The following is a 20258-nucleotide window of genomic DNA, read 5'->3' as shown; positions in this document are numbered from 1 at the left end:
GCCAAAACCAAGAGGGTTGTCTTATGGTAGTGGGAGGGTCACTTGGCCAGATCGTTTCTGACGAGTCAGATGAGGAGGGGTCCTGGAAGCCAGGCAGGATTAGTGTAGGACAGTGTCTTTGAAGGCCCTGAGCAGAATCAAAGGCCTTGGGCCGCATTTAAAAGTTAGTTTCACTGGAATTTGCAGGGTAGCTTGGAATTAGGAGAGCCTGGGTTTAACTCGGGACACATATGCCCATCATGGCAGAACTTTCAAGTGAAGTATTTCTACAAAGCAGTTTTGGCATGCAGCATTAGACGTGGAGAGAAGATAGGACTGAAGATGCAGGGAGTATTGTCGCTGGAATCTAAGTGACCACTGAAGCAGTGAACATAGATTATGCTAATTTCATAAATTAGAGCATCACTGTTTGAGATTTTAGTCTTTTTTTCTTTCTAATACCCATGAGTAGACAAATTACCACCTGCAGAATTTTAAACTTTTAACACTTTTTTATCTCCACATTTAATTAACTGCTGGAGAGTAAAATTTAAGTACTTTCTTCCTTTCCGTTGAAATGTGTTATGGATGGAGGGGTGGGCATTTTTTAATCCTCTATACCAAGGATTGTAAACTATGGGCCAAATCAGGCCCGCAACCTGTTTTTGTAAATGTGGAACAGCCGCACACATTCACTTACAGTTGTCTGTGGCTGTTTTCACATTCAGAGTTGGGTGGTATGACAGAGACTGTGGCTCTTAACAGAAAAAGTGTGCTGACCTGTGTTCTTTACTGTTCATTGTTGTTGTTGTTTTAATTTTTTTTTTTTTTTTTTTTTTTTTACCTTTTTTCCCTGCTTTCTGCATTCTTAAAATAGCCTTTCACGGCCCCCCATTAGTTTCATTTGAGTCTTGCCCTCAACATGTTTCTCGTAAGCTGTAAACTGGGTAAATATTCCCTAAAAAGAGTGGAGCCCTCCTGGGACAGGACACAGCAGCATCTTTGGAGGTTGCAGGGGTTATGACCATGTCACATCTTTGTCCCTTTCTTCTGTCACAGGGAACAAGTATTACCATGGAGCTCACTGCTTTCTATCACACCACCACACCCAGTTAGATTAACAAAATGTGAGAAAAATCCTAAGACACTATTAAGAGTTCTGTCCCCTGCAGTGGGTTCCATCCTAACTTTATGCAACTAAATGCCAAAAATGTAAGAATATTAAAGGAAACTTTGTTCTTACTGTTTGTTGTATGTGTATGTTAACTTTTCATGATGAAACTTACTGTGCTTTAAACAGAAATAAACTTTACTTATTTTCTTTACTTTGTTATTTCTAGCCATGGTCTGAAAAAGTTCTTTTCTTGTCGTGGAATTGCAATTGCAGTTGAATATTTTTGGAAGCTTGGCAACAGAAACATCACTGTATTTGTCCCTCAGTGGAGAACAAGGCGTGATCCTAATGTCACAGGTGAGGCAAGCTGATTTTTTCAGATTTCTAGTGAAATGTTTAATGAGTCGGCTTATAATTGCAACGCATGCTATTTAGAATAGAGCTGTGTGCCATAGGCAGCGGCTTTAAAAATAAAATTGTAAATCTACTGCACCTAGCAAAACATCAATTGAAGAGAGTGCCACAGCATCACAAATACTAGGAGGTAGGATGGAAAGTTAACATAGTTATTTATACAGGAAGTTATGTTAAGAGTTCATTATATATCACGTTTTCTTTTTACTTTCTAAAAAATGTCTTTTTATTAGGCTGGATTTCTGACTGTTTAGATAGTATTTTTGAAGTCACTTCATAAATTTGGCCCCTTTGTTATGTCTTTTTAACAGTCTATTTAAGGCTTAACATAAATCATTTCTGTTAACCATAAAGTACTCTGGCTGACTTGCAGGCCACACACGAAAGATTTGAACTTATTATGAATCATGAAATGTTCCAACTTCAGGTTGTTTGTGTCATAGGTCATGATAGGAAGATAGGTGAAAGGGCTGTGCCAGGCAACTTAACACATCAGAGGGCCTGGAAAAATAAAGTAGATTGTGGGGAAGGAGGGTCAGTACAGGACTTGCCCAGCACATTAAACAGGAAGTGAAATTTAGTCACTAGTGGGGCAGAAATGGTCAAACCACACAGTTCCCAAGTATTCCCAACTTCCCCCATTTTGAAGAGCATATTCATCTTAACAGAGGGTACATAAGGAATGAAGCAGATCGACTCATTTTGTTATTTTTGTGATTGGATCCCTGAAGGAGTCTCTCTCTTCTTTTTTTTTTTTTTTTTTTCTTTTCTGAGACGGAGTCTCACTCTGTCGCTCAGGCTGGAGTGCAGTGGCATGATCTCGGCTCACTGCAACCTCCGCCTCCTGGGTTCAAGCGATTCTTCTGCTTCAGCCTCCCGAGTAGCTGGGACTGCAGGCACACACCACCACGCCCGGCTAATTTTTGTATTTTTAGTAGAGACGGGGTTTCATCTTATTGGCCAGGCTGGTCTCGAACTCCTGACCTTGTGATCCACCCACCTCAGCCTCCCAAAGTGCTGGGATTACAGGCAGGAGCCACCACGCCCTGCCGAAGGAGTCTCTTAGTGCTTACGTGCTCTGCATTGCTTAAGTCAGTGGTGAGTACCATTGTAGGGAATGCAGGTGTGGGAATCTCAGGCCATGAGCTTTTAGCTGCTTTTTCCTATTACTGGTTTTCTAAAATATAGCTTTGACCCTCCATTCTCCACTGTCACCAGCCACCCCCATGAAAACTGGCAAATATTTGTATGGACACCGTTGAGAAGTTGGATAGGCCAGTAGGAGGAGGCTTCAACAGACTCTTGGCATAGGGATCTTTCTTGTGGTAGAACCATTTGTCCCTCCTATCCCTAGATCTGCCCTAGCCCCACCCCTACCCTCTCTCAGGGTCTCTTATCATCCCTGTCTTTGTCCTCTACTTCTTGTAGTATAGCTCTGAAAGAGTTTTTGAGGTAGGCTTCATTAAATACCCAGGCTGGAATGCAGCAGTGCTGTCTCAGCTCACTGCAACCTCTGCCTCCCGGGTTCAAGCGATTCTCCTGCCTCAGCCTCCTGAGTAACTGGGATTACAGGCACACGCTACCACACCTGGCTAATTTTGTATTTTTAGTAGAGACAGGGTTTCATCATGTTGGCCAGTCTGGTCTTGAACTCCTGACCTCAAGTAATCCACCTGCCTCAGCCTCCCAAAGTGCTGGGATTACAGGTGTGAGCCACCGTGCCTGGCCTACTATTCTTGAGAAGCAAATGAGTTTAATCTTCTTATGTTTAAAAAATAACTGAAGTTAGTTCATATGTTGTTTTTGCCTTAGTATGGGTCTTGCTTGTATTTTTTTTCTTCCTAGTGAGTTACTAAAATTGAGTCAATAGAAAAAAGGTTTTCTACAGCTCTCCAAGTGAAACATTTGAGTGTACTTTCATTTCTTGATACATTTGGGAAGATAGCCCTTTTCTGAATGTATATTCAACTTATTCCATGAACAGAACAGCACTTCTTAACCCAGCTCCAGGAGCTCGGAATATTATCTTTAACTCCTGCCCGGATGGTCTTTGGAGAAAGAATTGCTTCTCATGATGACAGGTATGAAAGGCCATTCTCCTTCCTAAGGTTGGAGTGGGGTGGTGAGGAGCCAGCCACCTGCTCTGCTGGACAGGTCCACACTTTTAGAGGACCTGCTTGATGCAGTGGGTTTAATATTTATGGTCATTAAGGTGATATGCTCAGTGATATTTGCTACATAGTTTTTAGAAACACCACAAAAGAAACTCTTTTTGTGTTTTAGTAAACATGGCTGAAAATCTATAAGTAAAAGCAGATATTGTAGTCTCTGGTTGGTAAGTGCTAAAAGTAATGTTTGTCTTGTCTTAGTGTGGCAGACTTGAAAATGGTTTCAAATATTATCTCCTCTCAGTCTACTTTTGGTCAGTGACTTAGCCTATTATTGTAATGCCTGGGTCCTCAGGGTTTCTTCTGAATAATAGAAGTGTCTCAACTGACCCTACTGTGATAGGAGTAAGCTGCATTTCTTTTCTTTCTTTTTTTTTTTTTTCTTGAGATGGAGTCTCACTGTGTCACGCAGACCGGAGTGCAGTGGCGCGATCTCAGCTCACTGCAACCTCTGCCTCCTGGGTTCAAGCGATTCTCCTGCCTCAGCCTCCCAAGTAGCTGGGATTACAGGCACGCACCACCATGCCCAGCTAATTTTTGTATTTTTAGTTTAGCAGGTTGCAGTGAGACAGGGTTTTTCCATGTTGGCCAGGGTGGTCTTGAACTCCTGACCTCAGGTGATCTGCCCACCTTGGCCTCCCAAAGTGCTGGGATTACAGGTGTGAGCCACCACACCCGGCCTATAAGCCTGCATTTCTTAGCTTGGCATATAACTCAGGAAGCAGGTACTAGTGCATCTGAGTCACCAAGATTTAGTCTGTACCTTTTAAATATTTTGTTTTGTTTTTGAGATAGAGTTTCTCTGTGTCACCCAGGCTGTGTCACCCAGGCTGGAGTGCAATGGCACAATCTCGGCTCATTGCAACCTCCGCCTCTCAGGTTCAAGCCATTCTCCTGCCTCAGCTTCCCAAGTAGCTGGGATTACAGGCATGTACCACCACGCCTGGCTAATTTTTGTATTTTTAGTAGAGATAGGGTTTCACTATGTTGGTAAGGCTGGTCTCAAACTCCTGATCTCAGATGATCCACTCATCTCGGCCTCCCAAAGTGCTGGGATTACAGGCATGAGTCACTGCACCTGGCCCTTTTTAAATTTTTTCTAAAAACTTTATTGAGCACTAACCAAATCTGATACACCGAGGTAGGTTCTGGGGACATGCATGATTCAGATGCACCTTCTGCCCTAAAGAATTTTGAGAAGACATGTGCATAAGTAACAGAAGGGAGTTTTGCTGTGGTTGAATAAGAGAAGGTTCCAAACTTAACCAATGGAAATAGGACCAGTTTTTAAAATCCTCCTCATGGTATGAAATTAGTAGCAAGTCTACTAGTATTTGGGAGCCTAGTGGTAGCTGTTTATTCTTTTCTCCCCTGCATTTGCCCTGTTTATTTTCATCTGGCTTATAGCACTAACAACAACCCTGGTGTTTTTGCCTGTGTTCCACCAAAACACCACTCCGTTGAAGATAGTGTTTAGCTTGTGACCCAAGCTAGTGAATGATAGTCAAATGGGTCAGAGATGAAAAGAGGGCCTGGGCAGAAGGATGTGGGGCTTGGGACCACAGCAGACATATATTCATTCACCAAAAGGGCCTTCTCATTGGCAGTCCCTTGCCCTGCACCAGGCTGGTATGCAAGACCAGATCTGATGGGTGAGAATCAGGTGGCATGGAAGAAACGAAAGAGGATACCATATGTGGGTGCCTGGGGGATAGGTGAGAAGTACTAGAAGGCAGAATGGAAGGACACTTCCTTCTCAGCTCTGTGACACGGGCAGGGACCCTGCAGGGCTCAGGTCCTTTAACACAGCAGCTTCATTCTCACACCAGCAGGGTTGGAACACATGTACAAGTATGCAGACTAAGCTCTTGCTTGGCTGATACGGCTCTTTGGGTTTTTAGAGGACATGCATGTATATTCTCATTCATAGTACATGAACTCAGAAGCCTTACTGCCTATTTTTGTTAGTACTTCTGGGCAAACATTACCACTTACAACTCACGCCAGTTAGAAATCATTTGTAAAATGTTATTTAATAAAGCCAAAGAATTAAGTCATATTTACTTTCCAAGGTTTTCTAAGATCTCTGAAACTAATGAGGTTTTTTAAATCCCCGTTAAGTACTCATCACTGCTAGTAAAAGCAGTTGTCTTTACCTTTAATTCCAGTGAGTCCTTTAATTTATTTTTTATTATCTTTGTCTACATTGCCTTAGACAAATGTGGTCACCCTAACTTAAGGGATAAAATTCACATCCTCACAGATTTCTTATTAAGAGGGTCTAAGCATGAATAATCAGCAGTGAAATGGAAGTCTTTTTTACTGCTTCATCCTTTCCCTTTTTTATCACCATGTATCCTGTCATATCTTCCATTTGAGTGAATCTATAACTTAGTCTAAACAAAATGGCAATTCTAGGTACCTCTTTTTAAATCAGAGCAGTGTGAACCTATGAATTTTTTTTTTTTTGGAAGCAGTCTCGTTCTGTTGCCCAGGCTGGAATGTAGTGGCACAATCTTGGCTCACTGCACCCTCCACCTGCCTGGGCTCAGCTGATCCTCCACCTCAGCCTCCTGAGTAGCTGGGACTACAGGGAACACCCGGCTAATTTTTTGTATTTTTTTGTAGAGACGGGGTTTTACCATGTTGTCCAGACTGGTCTCAAACTCCTGGGCTTGAATGATCTGCCCACCTCAGCCTCCCAAAGTGTTGAGATTACAGGCATGAGCCACCACACTCGGCTTGAACCTATGAATTTTTAAAAAGGAAAAAGAATTGTAAGGCTGATTGTACTAAGCAGCTAACCTTAGAACCAAAATACTGTTGCTCAGTAACTTAAATCTGAATAATGATTTCACAGGCTTGTCAGCTCTCATTCTCTGCTCTGGTCCTCATGCATTCTTATTAACACTGTTTATTGACAATACAACTTTTGAATAAATTATAGTTGAGATCATTTAACAAAAGAAATTGTATGAAAGACAATCTGTTTTATAATCACGCTAATAATTTTAGAGATATTCACCATTCTGATTGATCTTCAGTTGATAGGGGCTAAACTTTTCTGTGGCCTAGCCTTGGTTAAATTCTTTGATGGTTTTCCTATGAAGAGGAAATCTTCTCTTCTTATAACATGGCTTCTCTGAGCCAAGGATGCCTGTTGCTCATTTTAAACTCTCTTATATTACCATAGGTTTCTCCTACACTTAGCGGACAAAACTGGTGGCATAATTGTGACAAATGATAATTTCAGAGAATTTGTGAATGAGTCAGTCTCTTGGAGAGAAATTATTACAAAAAGGTAATATTTTCTTCTTTGTCTTTGGTCAGAAAAGTTTTGTTTTGTTTTTAATTGTTTGTTTCTGTGTGCATTTTGTTTGTTTTGTTTTCTATATTCCTTGGCCCCACAGAAAGCAATATAGAGGACCAAAGCATCATAAGACTGTGCTGCACTCCCTCTTCATAGGTGGCTGGCCCCTCCAGGTAAGAGGGGGCCCAGCACAGAGCAGCAGAGCTGGCAGTGATGAGTGTGGGCATGCTCTGCTGTCACTGCAGCCTTCTAGGGCATCAAGAGTTTTCTTGCATGAAGCAGGAGGCACAGTTAAGTGTGATGGAGCACAGACGGCCTCCTATTTTACTCAGCTGTGAAGTGAAAGGGTAAACTTGATGACAGCTGGGATTCCAGCAAGAGGAAAGGACCGAAAGCAATGTGTGCTGACTGGGCTTTCACTTCTTCATGGTCTGGAGAGAATATTTCCACTTTTTAATATCTGATGCTTTTCTGGAGGTTTTTACAGTCATAGTTTAATAATCTGTATTGAAAACATCTTTAGATATCCAAAATAAAACAAAGTTATGTCAAAAGTTTAGCATTCACGGCTGTTTTTCATTTGTAATAATACTATGAATGTGTCCGCTACTGAAAAATGCCCTAAGATCAGTGGGCACTGGCTTCTAGGACTTTTGGTTGACAAGTATCACCTGACCCGTTATTTAAAATAGAAAGCAAGAGTCTATGATAGTGCCAGGGACAAGTGATATAGGCCAGAAATCTTAAAACATAAAGTGAACATGCCTCGCACTAAATATAACTAATACATAGTAAAACTCTCAATATAGCTAGCATAACTAGATATTTATCCCTGTTGGGATTTCACAGTTGCACCTTGCCTGGTATTTATATTTTCCTAAATTATTAGAAGATTTTAAAAAAAGATTCTGTGTTATAAATGCCCAGGTGAGAGTTAATTACTGTATGCATTTTGACACCTATGCTGTTAAAAAGCTGTTGTTGATAGCTGAACCAAGAATTGGTCTTTGACCTTCTGGGCACAGTTAATGAGCTGCTAATCTTGTAGGGCATGTTTCTGTTGGACCTCTGCCTGGGCTCATTGTCAGTATTTATTGACACTCATCCATGTATGCATGGAGGGTTTAAATGCAGTCAAGACTGGTGTTCTCCAGCCAAGCTGTTGCTTTCAGCATTCACAAAAACAAGGCAGAAAGGAGACCTGGACAACAAGCACAGGCATTTGGACTTTTAAAAATTATTTTATTTTCTGTTTTCCCCTGATATGATAAATAGTGGTCTAAAGACCTCAGATTTCCTTTATTCATATGTCGTTTTCCATTTTAAAAATATTATTTTCAGTGGATTTGCTTATGGACACATTACCCGTTTTATTCAAAAATTAAACATTTGTTCAGCATTTGTGTCCTAAGCTGACAGTCTTTAAATCTTATTTTTCAAAGTTATATTAGAAGAAGAAGCGGCTTCCTAAGCCCAGTACAAATCTGCAAGTCTGGATGAGAAATTTGAGGGCCAGCTGATAAAATGTTCTGACTATATTGTTTTTGTGTCCAAAACAGAAATTAAAAGGGTTTGACTTGGGTGTTTTCCCCGCTTTTAGGCAGTTGAGCAGTCTTAGGATTTGTAGGCTGACCTGACTGTTGTTTTGGCATCAGGTGGCTGCTTTGGGATCCTTACGCAGGCCCTGGGAAGTGAGGACCCTGTTTCTCAGCCTCATGGTGTTCTGTGTTGTAGGCTGCTGCAGTACACGTTCGTGGGGGACATATTTATGGTTCCTGATGATCCTCTGGGAAGAAGTGGACCTCGATTAGAGGAGTTTCTTCAGAAGGAAGTCTGTCTTAGGTATTTCCTTTTTCAGATTGTCTTGTATTAAAACGTCTATTTCAATTCTTTGTGCTTTAGTGCAAGTGCTGTCTTTATAGACTAAAAATGACATTGAAAAAATTATTTTTTTTTTTTTTTGAGACAAGGTCTTGCTCTGTCACCCAGGCTGGAATGCAGTGGCGTGATTTCGACTCACTGCAACCTTTGCCCCACCGGGCTTCAGCGATCCTCCCACCTTAGCCTCCCGAGTAGCTGGGACCACAGGTGCATACCACCATGCCCAGCTCCTTTTTTGTATTTTTAGTAGAGACAGGGTCTTACCATGTTGCCCAGGCTGGTCTGAAACTCCTGAGCTCAAGGAATCCGCCTTCCTCAGCCTCCCAAAGTGTTGAGATTATAGGCATGAGCCACCATGCCTGGCCAAAACTTTTTTTTAAGCCTTAAATTTAGTGCTGGTTTCATATATTTGGAAGCTAATGTAGCAAGCATCCTGGATTTTCAACTATAGTCCTTTCAGTTTTCATCCTAGGAAAAGACAGGAGCCAAACTTTTTTTGTGGGTTTATTTTTTATTGATTTATTTTTTTTGAGATGGAATTTCGCTCTTGTTGCCCAGGTTGGAGTGCAATGGTGCGATCTTGGCTCACTGCAACCTCCGCCTCCCGGGTTCAAGTAATTCTCCTGCCTCAGCCTCCCAAGTAGCTGGAATTACAGGTGCACGCCACCACGCCTGGCTAATTTTTTGTATTTTTTTTAGCAGAAACGGGGTTTTGCCATGTTAGCCAGGCTGGTCTCGAACTCCTGACCTCAGGTGATCCACCCGCCTCGGCCTCCTAAAGTGCTGGGATTACAGGCGTGAGCCACCGTGCCCAGCCTTTTTGTAGGTTTAAAAAGACAAAGCCGGGTGTGGTGGCTCACGCCTGTAATCCCAGCACTTTGTGAGGCCGAGGCAGGTAGATAACTTGAGGTCAGGAGTTCGAGACCATCCTGGCCACCTGAAACCCTGGCTCTACTAAAAATGCAAAAATTAGCTGGGTGTGGTGGTGCGTGCCTGTAATCCCAGCTGCTTGGGAGGCTGAGGCAGGAGAATCACTTGAACCCGGGAGGCGGAGGTTGTAGTGAGCTGAGATTGCACCACTACACTCCAGCCTGGGTTACAGAGCAAGACTCTGTCTCAAAAACAAACAAAAAAACAAAGCTAGTTTTCCAAGCTGGTGGTCACTTACTGGCGAATACTAATTAGGTTCATCATGTATGTGTGAGAGCTCTCCCTCTGAATCACGAGTGCCTGATGGGCTCATTTCATATGTGTGAGTGTCTTTTTACATTCGCTTTCTAAAGTCATTTGCTTTGAACATGTTATGCTTATATTAATTTACTTACTGCTCAGGAATCACTGCCTGGGGGAACTGACCATTACTTTCTACCTTCACTGAATGGAAAAGCCAGTATTCCATATTTATCTGAAAATGATTTGGTAGTTTAGGTTTGCTTTGTTGTAGTTTGGGTTTGTTTTGTTTTTAGGACACCTTGTTAGTGGTTGTTTCTGTTTTCAGAATTCTTAGGTAACAGACATTAACTAAAGATTCCTGTGAACCTAATAGAGAGATCATATGACCCCATGACTGATGTTTACTGTTTTTAAAAACTAAACCAGGCTGCACTTCTCTGCAATCCCAGCTGGTATTTGCATGGGGGTGTGATGGGCGGGTCTAAGCTGAGAGGAAGACACACAGCTCTCAGCATTTTTAGGCAGTCACACTTTCCAGCTGATCTTTTCCATTTGCAACAGGAACCATTGGGAGTTGTAGGTTTGGATTCAGTGGTAGGTGGTGATGGGTTTCTTTTTTTATATGGGTCTCTTCTACCTAGGAGACCACTACAATTTCAACTCCCTGGTCTTGTGAATCATTTCTCTTTTGAGCCTTTGGGTTTTATGACACAGACGAGGACTGAATTCCCAAACGCCATGCTTTTCTACCCACATGAAGAGAATGGCAGCCATTTTCCACACCTGCTACGCTCATCAGTCCATCTCATTTTCCTTCCCCACATCTGAACTTGGAAATCCCCTGCTGGGCTTCAGGCCCAAGGCCTGTGTCAGAGCATCAATCAGGTCCGTGGGTCAGAGTTAGCAGAAGGAGAGTCCTCTGCTTCCTCCCGCTCCTTGAGCAACCTGGCACGGGGTCTATTCTGCCTGCCTTTTCACCCTCACCTGGCGGCTCTTTGTAGAGCGGCTCGTCAGTCGGTTAAGAAGTTGGGAGTCACCTCCACCACAGAGGGGCTGTTGAAGTTAGCTGAGCTTTTGAAGTTGGGGAAACTTCAGCTAGCCTCATTTCTCGCCTGCAGGCCGAGTCCAGTGGGAGGCTTTTGAGCGATACAGATGCCCTCCCTGTACACACATACTCGCACACACCCATGTGCGTACAAGTGTGGGCACCCACCCACACCTCATCTAGACTGAGTCGGTGGGGACTGCCACTCTCCCCAAAAGGAGTCTCTTCTAATTTCTGTTAACCAGGGTCCTGCACAAAATCAAAATCTTCAGAAGAGTAAGACCCCGTTAAACCTTTTGAAAGCTCCCAAGGGCACCCTGGTTAGAGCCAAACAGCTGGATGTGGTCAGTCCTCACAGCAGAAGACCTGGGAGGGTGGTGCTCCCTCATAGAGCGCATTCATTCCCTGGCACGCCTTGAGATGGTGTCAGTGGAATCCGCGCAGGCTCCTCTGTGGGTGTCTGATGTCACCGTCTCCACCTCAGTCTTGCATCCTGCCTTTGGAAGCCAGGGAGCGGCATCCTGAGCCTCAAGGCCTGCCGCAGGTACCTTCTAAAATAGCTCCATGATTTTTTGTTTACTTATAACCCAACTCACCAGGACTCGCTTCCATTCACAGAGATATGCAGCCCCTACTCAGTGCCCTGCCAAATGTGGGCATGTTTGACCCCAGCTTCAGAGTCCCTGGCACCCAGGCAGCCAGCACCAGCCACCAGCCTCCGACCCGGATTCAGGGAGCCCCTTCAAGCCACTGGCTCCCTCAGCAGCCCCACTTCCCACTGCTGCCAGCCCTCCCCAATCTCCAGCAGAACCTGCCCATGCCAGCTCAGAGATCTTCTGCAGAAACCAACGAGCTGAGGGAAGCCCTTCTGAAGATCTTCCCTGACTCAGAGCAAAGACTGAAAATAGACCAGATCTTGGTGGCCCACCCATACATGAAAGATCTAAACGCGCTCTCTGCCATGGTGTTGGATTGAAGATTGTGCTGAGTGCTGAGCTTGCGCTCAGGGCTGGCTGATCAAACTCAAGCTCACACCTGTACCTGATGGGAATGAACATAATGTGAAGAAACTTATTTCCCAGTGTAAACGCAGTTGTATAGAAAAAAAAGTTTTGTGTATAAATCTGGGTTTTCAAAACCAGCTTTTTTCTATATATAAATTATGCTGCTATTACAGATTTAACATTTTCTGTTAAAGGAAAGTCTACATTTTCTGCCTGTTCAGAACTGTTTAATAGCAGTTACTCTTGAGTGTATTTACCTTTTTATGTTTTTTAAACTATTTTCCTTAAAGCCGAAAATATTGACAAATGGATATGGTTAGCCTTTATAAATAAATAAAAAAAAAAGAGTTGCTTTCTTAAGGAAAGCAAGACCTCTTAAAGTATATTTTCTTGAGATGAATATGTCCCGTCACTACCATGAAGTGTGCTCACCCTTCCAGCCTCCTCTGCCCTCACCCCCGGAGTTAAAGTGGGTAAGAGTTGGTTTGTTCTGTAGTCTTTGGTTGGAGCATTGTGAAAGTGGACCCGTGGTGCCACTAGATGGCACTTGGTGCCTAGCCATGGTGAATGACCAGGGCGATGTTAGACTCACAGAATACCAGGGCTAGAAGACATTGTGGAGCCCATGGAGTCCCACCCTCCTTCCCCCTTCCACCCTGCTCAAAAGGGGACGGCCCAGTGTGCGCACCATCCCGCCATGCCCACAGCCACAGCTGAGGAGTGGCCGGGCAGGCAGCAGGCTCCCCAGCCAGGGCTTGACACGCTCACAGGCAGGGGCCTCCACATGCCTGGCCTGGCTCTGGAAGTCACGTCTTAACTTCTGAACACCGTAGCGGGTTGTGAGGAAGTTTAATGAAGAGCCCGGTCACTGTGGCCATCTTGTGTCCGCAACTGCAGGAGACGCCCCGATGTGGAGTTTGTACAGCTTTGCCAAAAAATGGTTTTCTATTCTCAAAAGTGACCCAAGCCAATAAATAGCATTAGTAGCTTCTGTGGGGGGATCCCAGAGCCCCTGTATTTATTTTCCCTGTGTTTGTCTCTCTAGTGTCCTCCTAAACAGACTTTCCTATGAGTCTTTCTCAGAATTGGTATCTTAATATTATCTGTTCTAGGTGTTACCCAAATTTAGTGTCAGTAAAGTTCTTTTCCTGGGCAATCTTAATATCTTTACTCTTATTGTCTGGACCTTCAAAGGGCTTTGTATTTTACACCTGCGCCCCCAGGCTGCTCACAGTCGGCTTGCTGCCTGTCCGGATCTTGTCTCCTGGCCCTGAGGAGCAGAGGTTGAGAACTCAGTGCTGGTTTGTAAATGGTGAGGGGACTCGGGGGCATCTCAGAGTGCTCCTTCCAGGCCTGCTTCTTGGTTTTGTTTGATCGCTAAGTTCTTCAAGGGACGAATCCAGAGCCCTCCATGAGGCCAGGCTTGTCCTTCAATCATGTTTCCTCTCAGATGCATCCGTGATGCCTCCCTATGTGGAACTGGTTGTCCATTGTTTGGGCCTATGGCCAAGTCACCCAGCTGTGGAAGCAGAGGTAGAAGACAAGGCCAGCCAGGAGGGCGACTTCAGTCACAGCTCCCATGCCTCAGCTTTGCACCAGTTTTCAAAAGCACAACTGAGGTGTGCGGGCTGGGGCTGTCTTGCAGTGACTCTGGCCTTCTGGCTCACTGTTCAGTCCAGCAGCCTGGCTGACCTACTATTTCTCCTCTGCTTCAGAGGAAACCCAGGAGATGCCCTTACTGGCAGGCTGAGTCTCCACCCATGCTGGTTGGTGCTGGCTAGGCTGAGGGGGTCACCACTTCTCCCGGCTCTAGAAGCTACTTGACCTTTGATGTTTGAGTTCTGTAAGTCTTCGTGTTCTGACTTATTGCTTCAGAGGGATTGGCCTGTCCCCTTTCCCTTTCTCGGCTATGGGAAGGAAGGATTGCTCATTGGTTGCCTTCATCAGTTACAGCATGAGACGGAATTCATCATTCCTTCCGAAACCCCTGATATTTAATATTTGATATTTAAAAACCCAAATTATCAAACCATTAAGAACTCATTACTGGTTCTCAGCCTCCTCCAGTAGTAGCTTCAGTGTGGCTGCTGTGTAAGTATCTGTAGCCTGTCTACCTCCTGCAGTGGGGCCGCTCGCCGCTTCCCTGTCTACTGCTCAGCCTCTCCCACTTCGTGGCATCCATGTAAAGTAGCTGGCAGGGCAGAGATGTCACCCTCATTCAACAGGCAGGATGTCTGTTGCTCAGAGAGGTTTGTCCTGAGGGCCTGGGTGATTCCTGGGCCTACATTCTTCCCGAGGCTCCAGGCCGCTGTCTCTGGGAGTAAAAGAGCCTTGTCTGACCTTGATGCAAGCAGTCTGTTTGAACCCCTGTAGGCTGCATTCAGGAGACAGAAGGTGTCTGGGCCATCCTGGACGGCCGGTCAGCATTGCTAGGCAGGCTCGGCTGTCTGGCCGGGACTTGGGCCTGGGTGGCTTTTGAGACCAGTGAAGAAGGGAGAGCCGGCCTCATGCCCGTGCGGCTTGTGGCACGGCTGGGATGTGAGGGAGGACTCAGATCTACACACAGAAACCCCTCTTCTCCCCACCCTCCCCCAGCTCCTTCCTGCCTCCCACGCCTCAGGTGTGGCTGCCTATGGGACCATCCCCCAACCCCTCTCCTCGAACCTCCTTGTCCTCACCCAGTTCCTGCAGTGTCTCTGACCCACGCCTCCTGCCTCCTGGCTGACTTGCCCAGGCGGTGTCTCTGGCTCACCTCCATCTGTTCATCACCTTCCTCCCCAGTGTTGCCACTTATCTTGGATGTTTTAGATTGAAACAGCCTGATTCCTGGAAGAATCCTCTTCATTCATTGCTAGTGCTTCCCCTCACCTCCCACTCTCCACTTCCCAGTTTGCAAATGTGGCTTTCGCCCACCAAATGAAAGCGGACTGAGAGCAGCCCTTGGGGACGGCCCGGTGCCTGGCTGCAAGGCCGCGCTGGGGCTCTGTCTTGGTGGTGCACATGGCTTGACCGGACTTTCCCTGCTTCCCACCACTTCCCTCACTCCCAGACCTCCCTCATTCTTTTTGTCTCTTCTTTTTGCCTAAAGCCAGCCCTTAACACCCTGTTCTTCCTCAGCAGGTAGTTTGCAGACTTTGCCCCACCTTTGGGGCTCGTGGTGGTAGAGAGGGCAGCTGGTGTTAAGAATGCAGGTTACCGGGCATGACTCGGCAGATGCTTGCCCAGTAGTTCTGGAGGAAGGCCCGGGAATCTGCAAATGAGCACATTCCCCAGGCAGTTCCCATGCAGGTGATCCACAGACCACGTGTTGAGAAACTGCAGTCACCCTTAGGGCCACATTGTCCCTTTCCCCACTGTCCCCTCTCTGTAGTGACTGGCCCTGACCTTCAGGAGTGCACTTTCCACTCTACCAGGAAGCCCTATGGCATCCTCAGGCTCCCCAGACCTGCAGCTTGCACGGGGCCCGTCCCTCCTTCCACACCCACCCTCCGTATGGTCCCCTGCTCTGCCCTCGTGCTTTGCTGGCCCCTGCCCGCTACTCCCACTCTCAGACACCCAGGGGTGGTGGGCCCTAACTGGCCAGCCCCTCCCAGCGCTGCCCTCTGCTGTCCAGATGCTGCAGTGCGGCCAGATTTACCTTCCAGTAACACACTTCTAGTCACCCCTCCTGCGAAGTGATCTGCAGTGGCTGTTTGACCAGACCACGAAGTTCACACCTCCTGAGCTTAGTGTCCGTGGCTATCCGCCTCCCAGCCTTACTTGACTGTCCCCAAACTTTCCCTGCGGCCACACGTTTCCCATGACCTGTGGGCTCTACAGATGGACCTCTCTCCTCTAGAGATGCCCTTCTCCCAAATGGCTTCCCTCCTGGAAGGCCCAGCCTGAGTCCTCCTCGTCCCCTTTCCAGTGCTTCTGCCAGAAGCATCCCCATGATGTTCTGTGACCGCACAGCACTTTGTGTCTTGCTTTGGGCACTTGCCACTCTGGCTGGTGCTGCCGCCGCTGATTGTGTACTGTGTTGCTGCCCTTTCTAGACTGTGAGCTCCTCGCGGGCAGGGACCGCCTGTGTTCTCTGTATTTCCCACGGCGCCTAGCACAGTGCCTTGCACTTGATAGGTGCTTAATAAATGTCTGCTCAACTGAACTGGAGGACAGTGCCTTCTTGACTGCGGCATCTGGCAGCAGGACCAGTAAGAGGCCGGGAATCCACCACCCTGCGGTGGGACAGTGGGGTGGGGCTGGGGTCACTCCACTCCCTTCTCCTTCCCCTGCCAGGCTCCAGCACATGCCATCCTTGGCACACAGGTCCGGGGAGGGGTACCTGGCACAGGCTGCGTACCAGATGCACTCAGGCTTCCTGGCCAGGGCCGACACCTGGCCCAAGGTACACCAGTCCAAGTCACTCCTGGGGAGTTCCTCTGTGGTGGTGGGAATCGTGGGATGCCAGGCCCAGGTCTGTCAGAAGCCATTTTCCACCCTGGGGGAAGCCGACCTGTGGCAGGAAAGAAGCGGCGACATGAGAGAGGTTCCTGGCAGCATGAGCCTTGGGTTCCTGTTGTCAGGAAAGCCCTTCCTCGGACGTCACCACACCCCAGTATTCTAACACACTTTTTGCTTAAGCTGGTCATTCCAGTTGGATTTACGTCCTTTGAAATCGAGTCTTGAGTAACACATGTTACTGTCTTTAGCAAGGATTTGCAGATTGTTTAGAAAGGTCCAAAGACCTGTACAAACGGGGCTTCAGGAGTATCCACCCCAGTCAGAAAATGCTGGAAGGGGCCGACCATTTCGGAGTTGAGTAACAAAACTCAGGCCTGGGGCCCTTCAGCAGAGAACTCGGCCTGGCCCTCGAGCTGTTCCCTGCTGCCGTGGCTCTGTGCCCATCCCATGCCTCTTCAGTCCCCTGACGGCAGTTCTTTTCCCCAGTTCCCTAGTTGGGCAGATGCCAGCACTGTTCATTTGGAGTTTGACTTTCTGTATACTTCAGAAGTGTAACTAAGCATTATTTTATTATGCCTATTTTACAGGTGAGGATTTCCTCACCTGTAAAATAGGCATAATAATGCTTTCTACTTCAAGGGTGACGTGAGGAATAAACGTGGTGCTTAGAACTGTGCCCAACCCAGAGCCCCGCTCGCTGGCTGCTACTGGGGCTCCGATCAGCAGCCCTGTGGACACCTACCTAACTATTTGCCACCCTTCCAGGTCATCCCACACCCCCACCAGCCAGGTCTTATCTCCAAGTGCTAAGCCATCATTCTCCAGGTTCTGAACGCACTCCTTTATCCCTGTGGGCCAATGATGAGGGTGCTTAGGTTAGGGCCTACATTTCTTTCAGTGCCTCAGCAGGTCCATGGGAAGTCCAGCTGTGGTCTAGAGAGGGCATTGTTCCTTGAACAAGGCAGGCACTCAGGAGAGTCCCTCGGGTGCCGTCACCAGAGAGAGCACCCAGAGGAAGTGAGCACAGCTACTGCCTGCCTGCAGGGTGCTGACAAAGCTGAGGCCGGCAACCAGTGCCGTGTCCTCACCACCCGTGTGCCCGGCAAGCTTCTGTCTCCTTTAATCCTCACCTCACTCTTGAAGTGCTGCTGTTATTATCTCCATTTTGCAGAGGAGGAAACTGAGGTACAGAGATGCTCAGGAACTTCCATTTCTTCAAGCTAAGATGTCCAGGATTTAGGATTTGAATTCCAATGGGCCATCCCACCTCCCTGAAAGGCAAAGCTGCACCAGAGGTGACTCAGCAGCTGGTATGGCGCCTAAGATCCCTCCACCCTTCAAGGAAAAGAATTGAGGGCCCATGACAGACCTGAGTCAAGGCTGTCAGTCTTCAGGGCACAGGGAGGCTGCGGAAGGAAGCTGCCTCCCCACTTCCTGCTTGGTGGGCCTGTATCCAGCCCTGTTCCTGCGGGAGGATGCCAAGAGCATATTTTTTTAAAGAAGTTGACTAGTTCTGCAGAAGCTGTGTCAGGAATGAGCCCATGTATGCATCAGAGCCACCTTGCACTTCATTTTGGGAAACAAAGATGAGGTGATGTTGATTGGAAACTGAATGTGGCCTTTTTCCCGGCTCAGATTCCAATCCCCTCCACACCGAGGATGCCAGGGCTGGGGGCAGTCACTGGGGAAATGGGCTGGGCAGGCAGGGATTTGCCCAGAAACAGAGCAGAAGTACCCACAGCCAGTGCTGGAGCCAAAAGCCCAAAGGCTTAGGGCTTCTTAAACCAGCCCCCTTTCACCCCCTCCTGCCTGGTGGCTTCAGCTCCCAGAGTCACAGGACTCCAAACCGCAGACTCCAGCCTTTGGGGCTTTCCTTCCCCAGCCCCGAGTCCCCAGGGAGCCCTGCTTGGCCCCCACAGCCCGAAACCCAGTCTGGGGTCAGGCCTGGGCAGGCCCTGTCCTCCCCTCCTCCCTGCTTCTAGCGAGAAGAGGAGGTGGCGGCCTCCCCCAAGAAGAATGTGCTTGTCTGCCCGCCTGTCTGGCTCCTGGATCAGTCTAAAGTTTCAGCCACCAAAACAGGCAGCAGGAAGGAGAGGGCCTCCAGCAGCCTGCCCCAAGCAGCTGCGCACATGGACTTGCTCAGGGGACTTCCCCCAAACCAGGGGTGTCTCTCAATGCCAGCAGGACCCTCTCCCCTTGCCAGCCCCTCAGGATCCCTGGCATGTCACACCTCCACTCTGAGAAGGGCTGGGAACCCTTACTTCTTCCCGCTGTGTGGCTAAGGGACATGAGGCCCAGCTGGTGAGGCGCGGGGCCCAAACCCCTCATCCCCTCCAGATGGTGCACCTTCTCAGCCCCTCCAGGGTTCCTCCATCCCTGATCTTGAGCAGCCACTTCATGCAGGGGACAGTGCCAGGGAAGGGAGAGAACAACCAGAATGGTCCTTTTTCTGAAGGCCTCATGCCCAGCCAGCCCGTGGAGTGAGGGCATCGCCTGCTCCTGCACTTACTCTCCGTGACCTTGAGAAAGTTACGCAGCCTCTCAAGGCCTTGGGCCCTCATCTGTCATGGGCTAGTGCTGCTGCCCTCAGAGCTGGTGGTCTGTGACCCTGGCTGTGCATCAGGATCCCCGGCGGCAGCACTGCCCAGGCCACACCCCAGACCCTGGCGATCAGAATCTGACATCCATGTTTTCTGGTAATCCCAAGTGACCCGGCGTGCCCTCATGGTTGAGAAACACCTCCCTACTAAAGAGTAGTTGCAATGGTTGCAACCAGGACTGAATCCTAAGAAATGGGCCTGGCTCCTGGGAGAGTCCTTCCCATCCTGAGTCCCACGGCGAGGAAGGCACCTTTGCACCCAGGCCAGTGAGTGTTCCCTAGAATACATGCGGCTCTAGCGAGGGTCCCTCAGGGCCTCATCTGACCTTTGGTGGTTTTCAAATCCAAGACCCTACAGAGGCAGGACGCAGAGTGGGGCACGGAGCAGGGGAGGCCAGGGCCCCTCCGGCTCCCTCCTGGTTCCTGAGTAGCAGTGGGGCTGGCCTTGGCATCAGGTGTTTCTCCTGACCTGGCCCCACTGTGTGTCCTCACCTCCTAACAGAAGCTGGCTTAATTACATGTGGGGACAACTTCTGCACAAGAAGGAGGAGAGCAGCTAGTACCCATTGAGCTTGCAAGCTTCTTTCCACAAAGCAGCACCTTCATCCTCCCCACTGCGCACTCCCTGCAAACCCTGGTCACCATCCCACAGGCACCAGGGACCTGAGAGCCCAGCAGGGCCAGCCACACTGCTGAGAAGGGAAGGAGGAGGCCACCCAGTGGAGAGCCCTCGTTTCACAGTTGCAGTGTGGACAGAGGCCCAGCTGGCTTGGGTTGCCCATGGCCATCAGCTGTTCGGTAAGGCAGGACTGAGTCCAGGTCTTATTCCCACATTTGTTCTTTCCACTGCCTCCCCTGAAGATAAGAGTTTCTTTTCCCTGTGAGCCTTTTCCAGTTGTCTGACACTCCCAGCTTTAATAAACCCCCACCTCCCCAGCCCAGGAACTCTGGCTTTGAGGACCACCCAGAGCATCTCACACCCGTAGAGGTAGGGACGGTGGAGCGGGACTGCCAGTCACCTGGTCCCTCCCTCCGAGAACTCTGGCTCTAAGAAGGCACAAGGCATAGCTGGAAGAGGCCCTCGTCCACCATTTGGCCTCTGCGGATGTGGCGTCCATCCCAGACCTTCGA

The 20258-nt window shown here is 48.0% G+C and overlaps 1 protein-coding gene across 3 annotated transcripts in view; it reads left to right on the top strand.

The window, feature by feature from the left end:
- N4BP1 (NEDD4 binding protein 1) overlaps positions 1–16232 on the top strand; it is a 71440-nt gene extending 55208 nt beyond the window's left edge. The window contains exons 3-8 of one of the 3 annotated variants that reach the window (XR_010137761.1): positions 1320–1450; positions 3492–3588; positions 6869–6976; positions 7086–7158; positions 8720–8827; positions 11703–11838. Coding sequence is in view for 2 of the 3 variants with exons in the window: in XM_024233782.3 (XP_024089550.1) it covers positions 1320–1450; positions 3492–3588; positions 6869–6976; positions 8720–8827; positions 11703–12060 (802 nt within the window). In the remaining variant the exon portion in view is untranslated. The other 2 variants (XM_024233782.3, XM_063717287.1) reach the window with 2 other exon arrangements.
- The last annotated feature ends 4026 nt before the right edge of the window (positions 16233–20258 follow it).

The sequence above is a fragment of the Pongo abelii genome, chromosome 18, assembly GCF_028885655.2.
Source record: "Pongo abelii isolate AG06213 chromosome 18, NHGRI_mPonAbe1-v2.0_pri, whole genome shotgun sequence".
Taxonomy (NCBI): domain Eukaryota; kingdom Metazoa; phylum Chordata; class Mammalia; order Primates; family Hominidae; genus Pongo; species Pongo abelii.
This window is presented reverse-complemented; position numbering and strand designations above follow the sequence as displayed.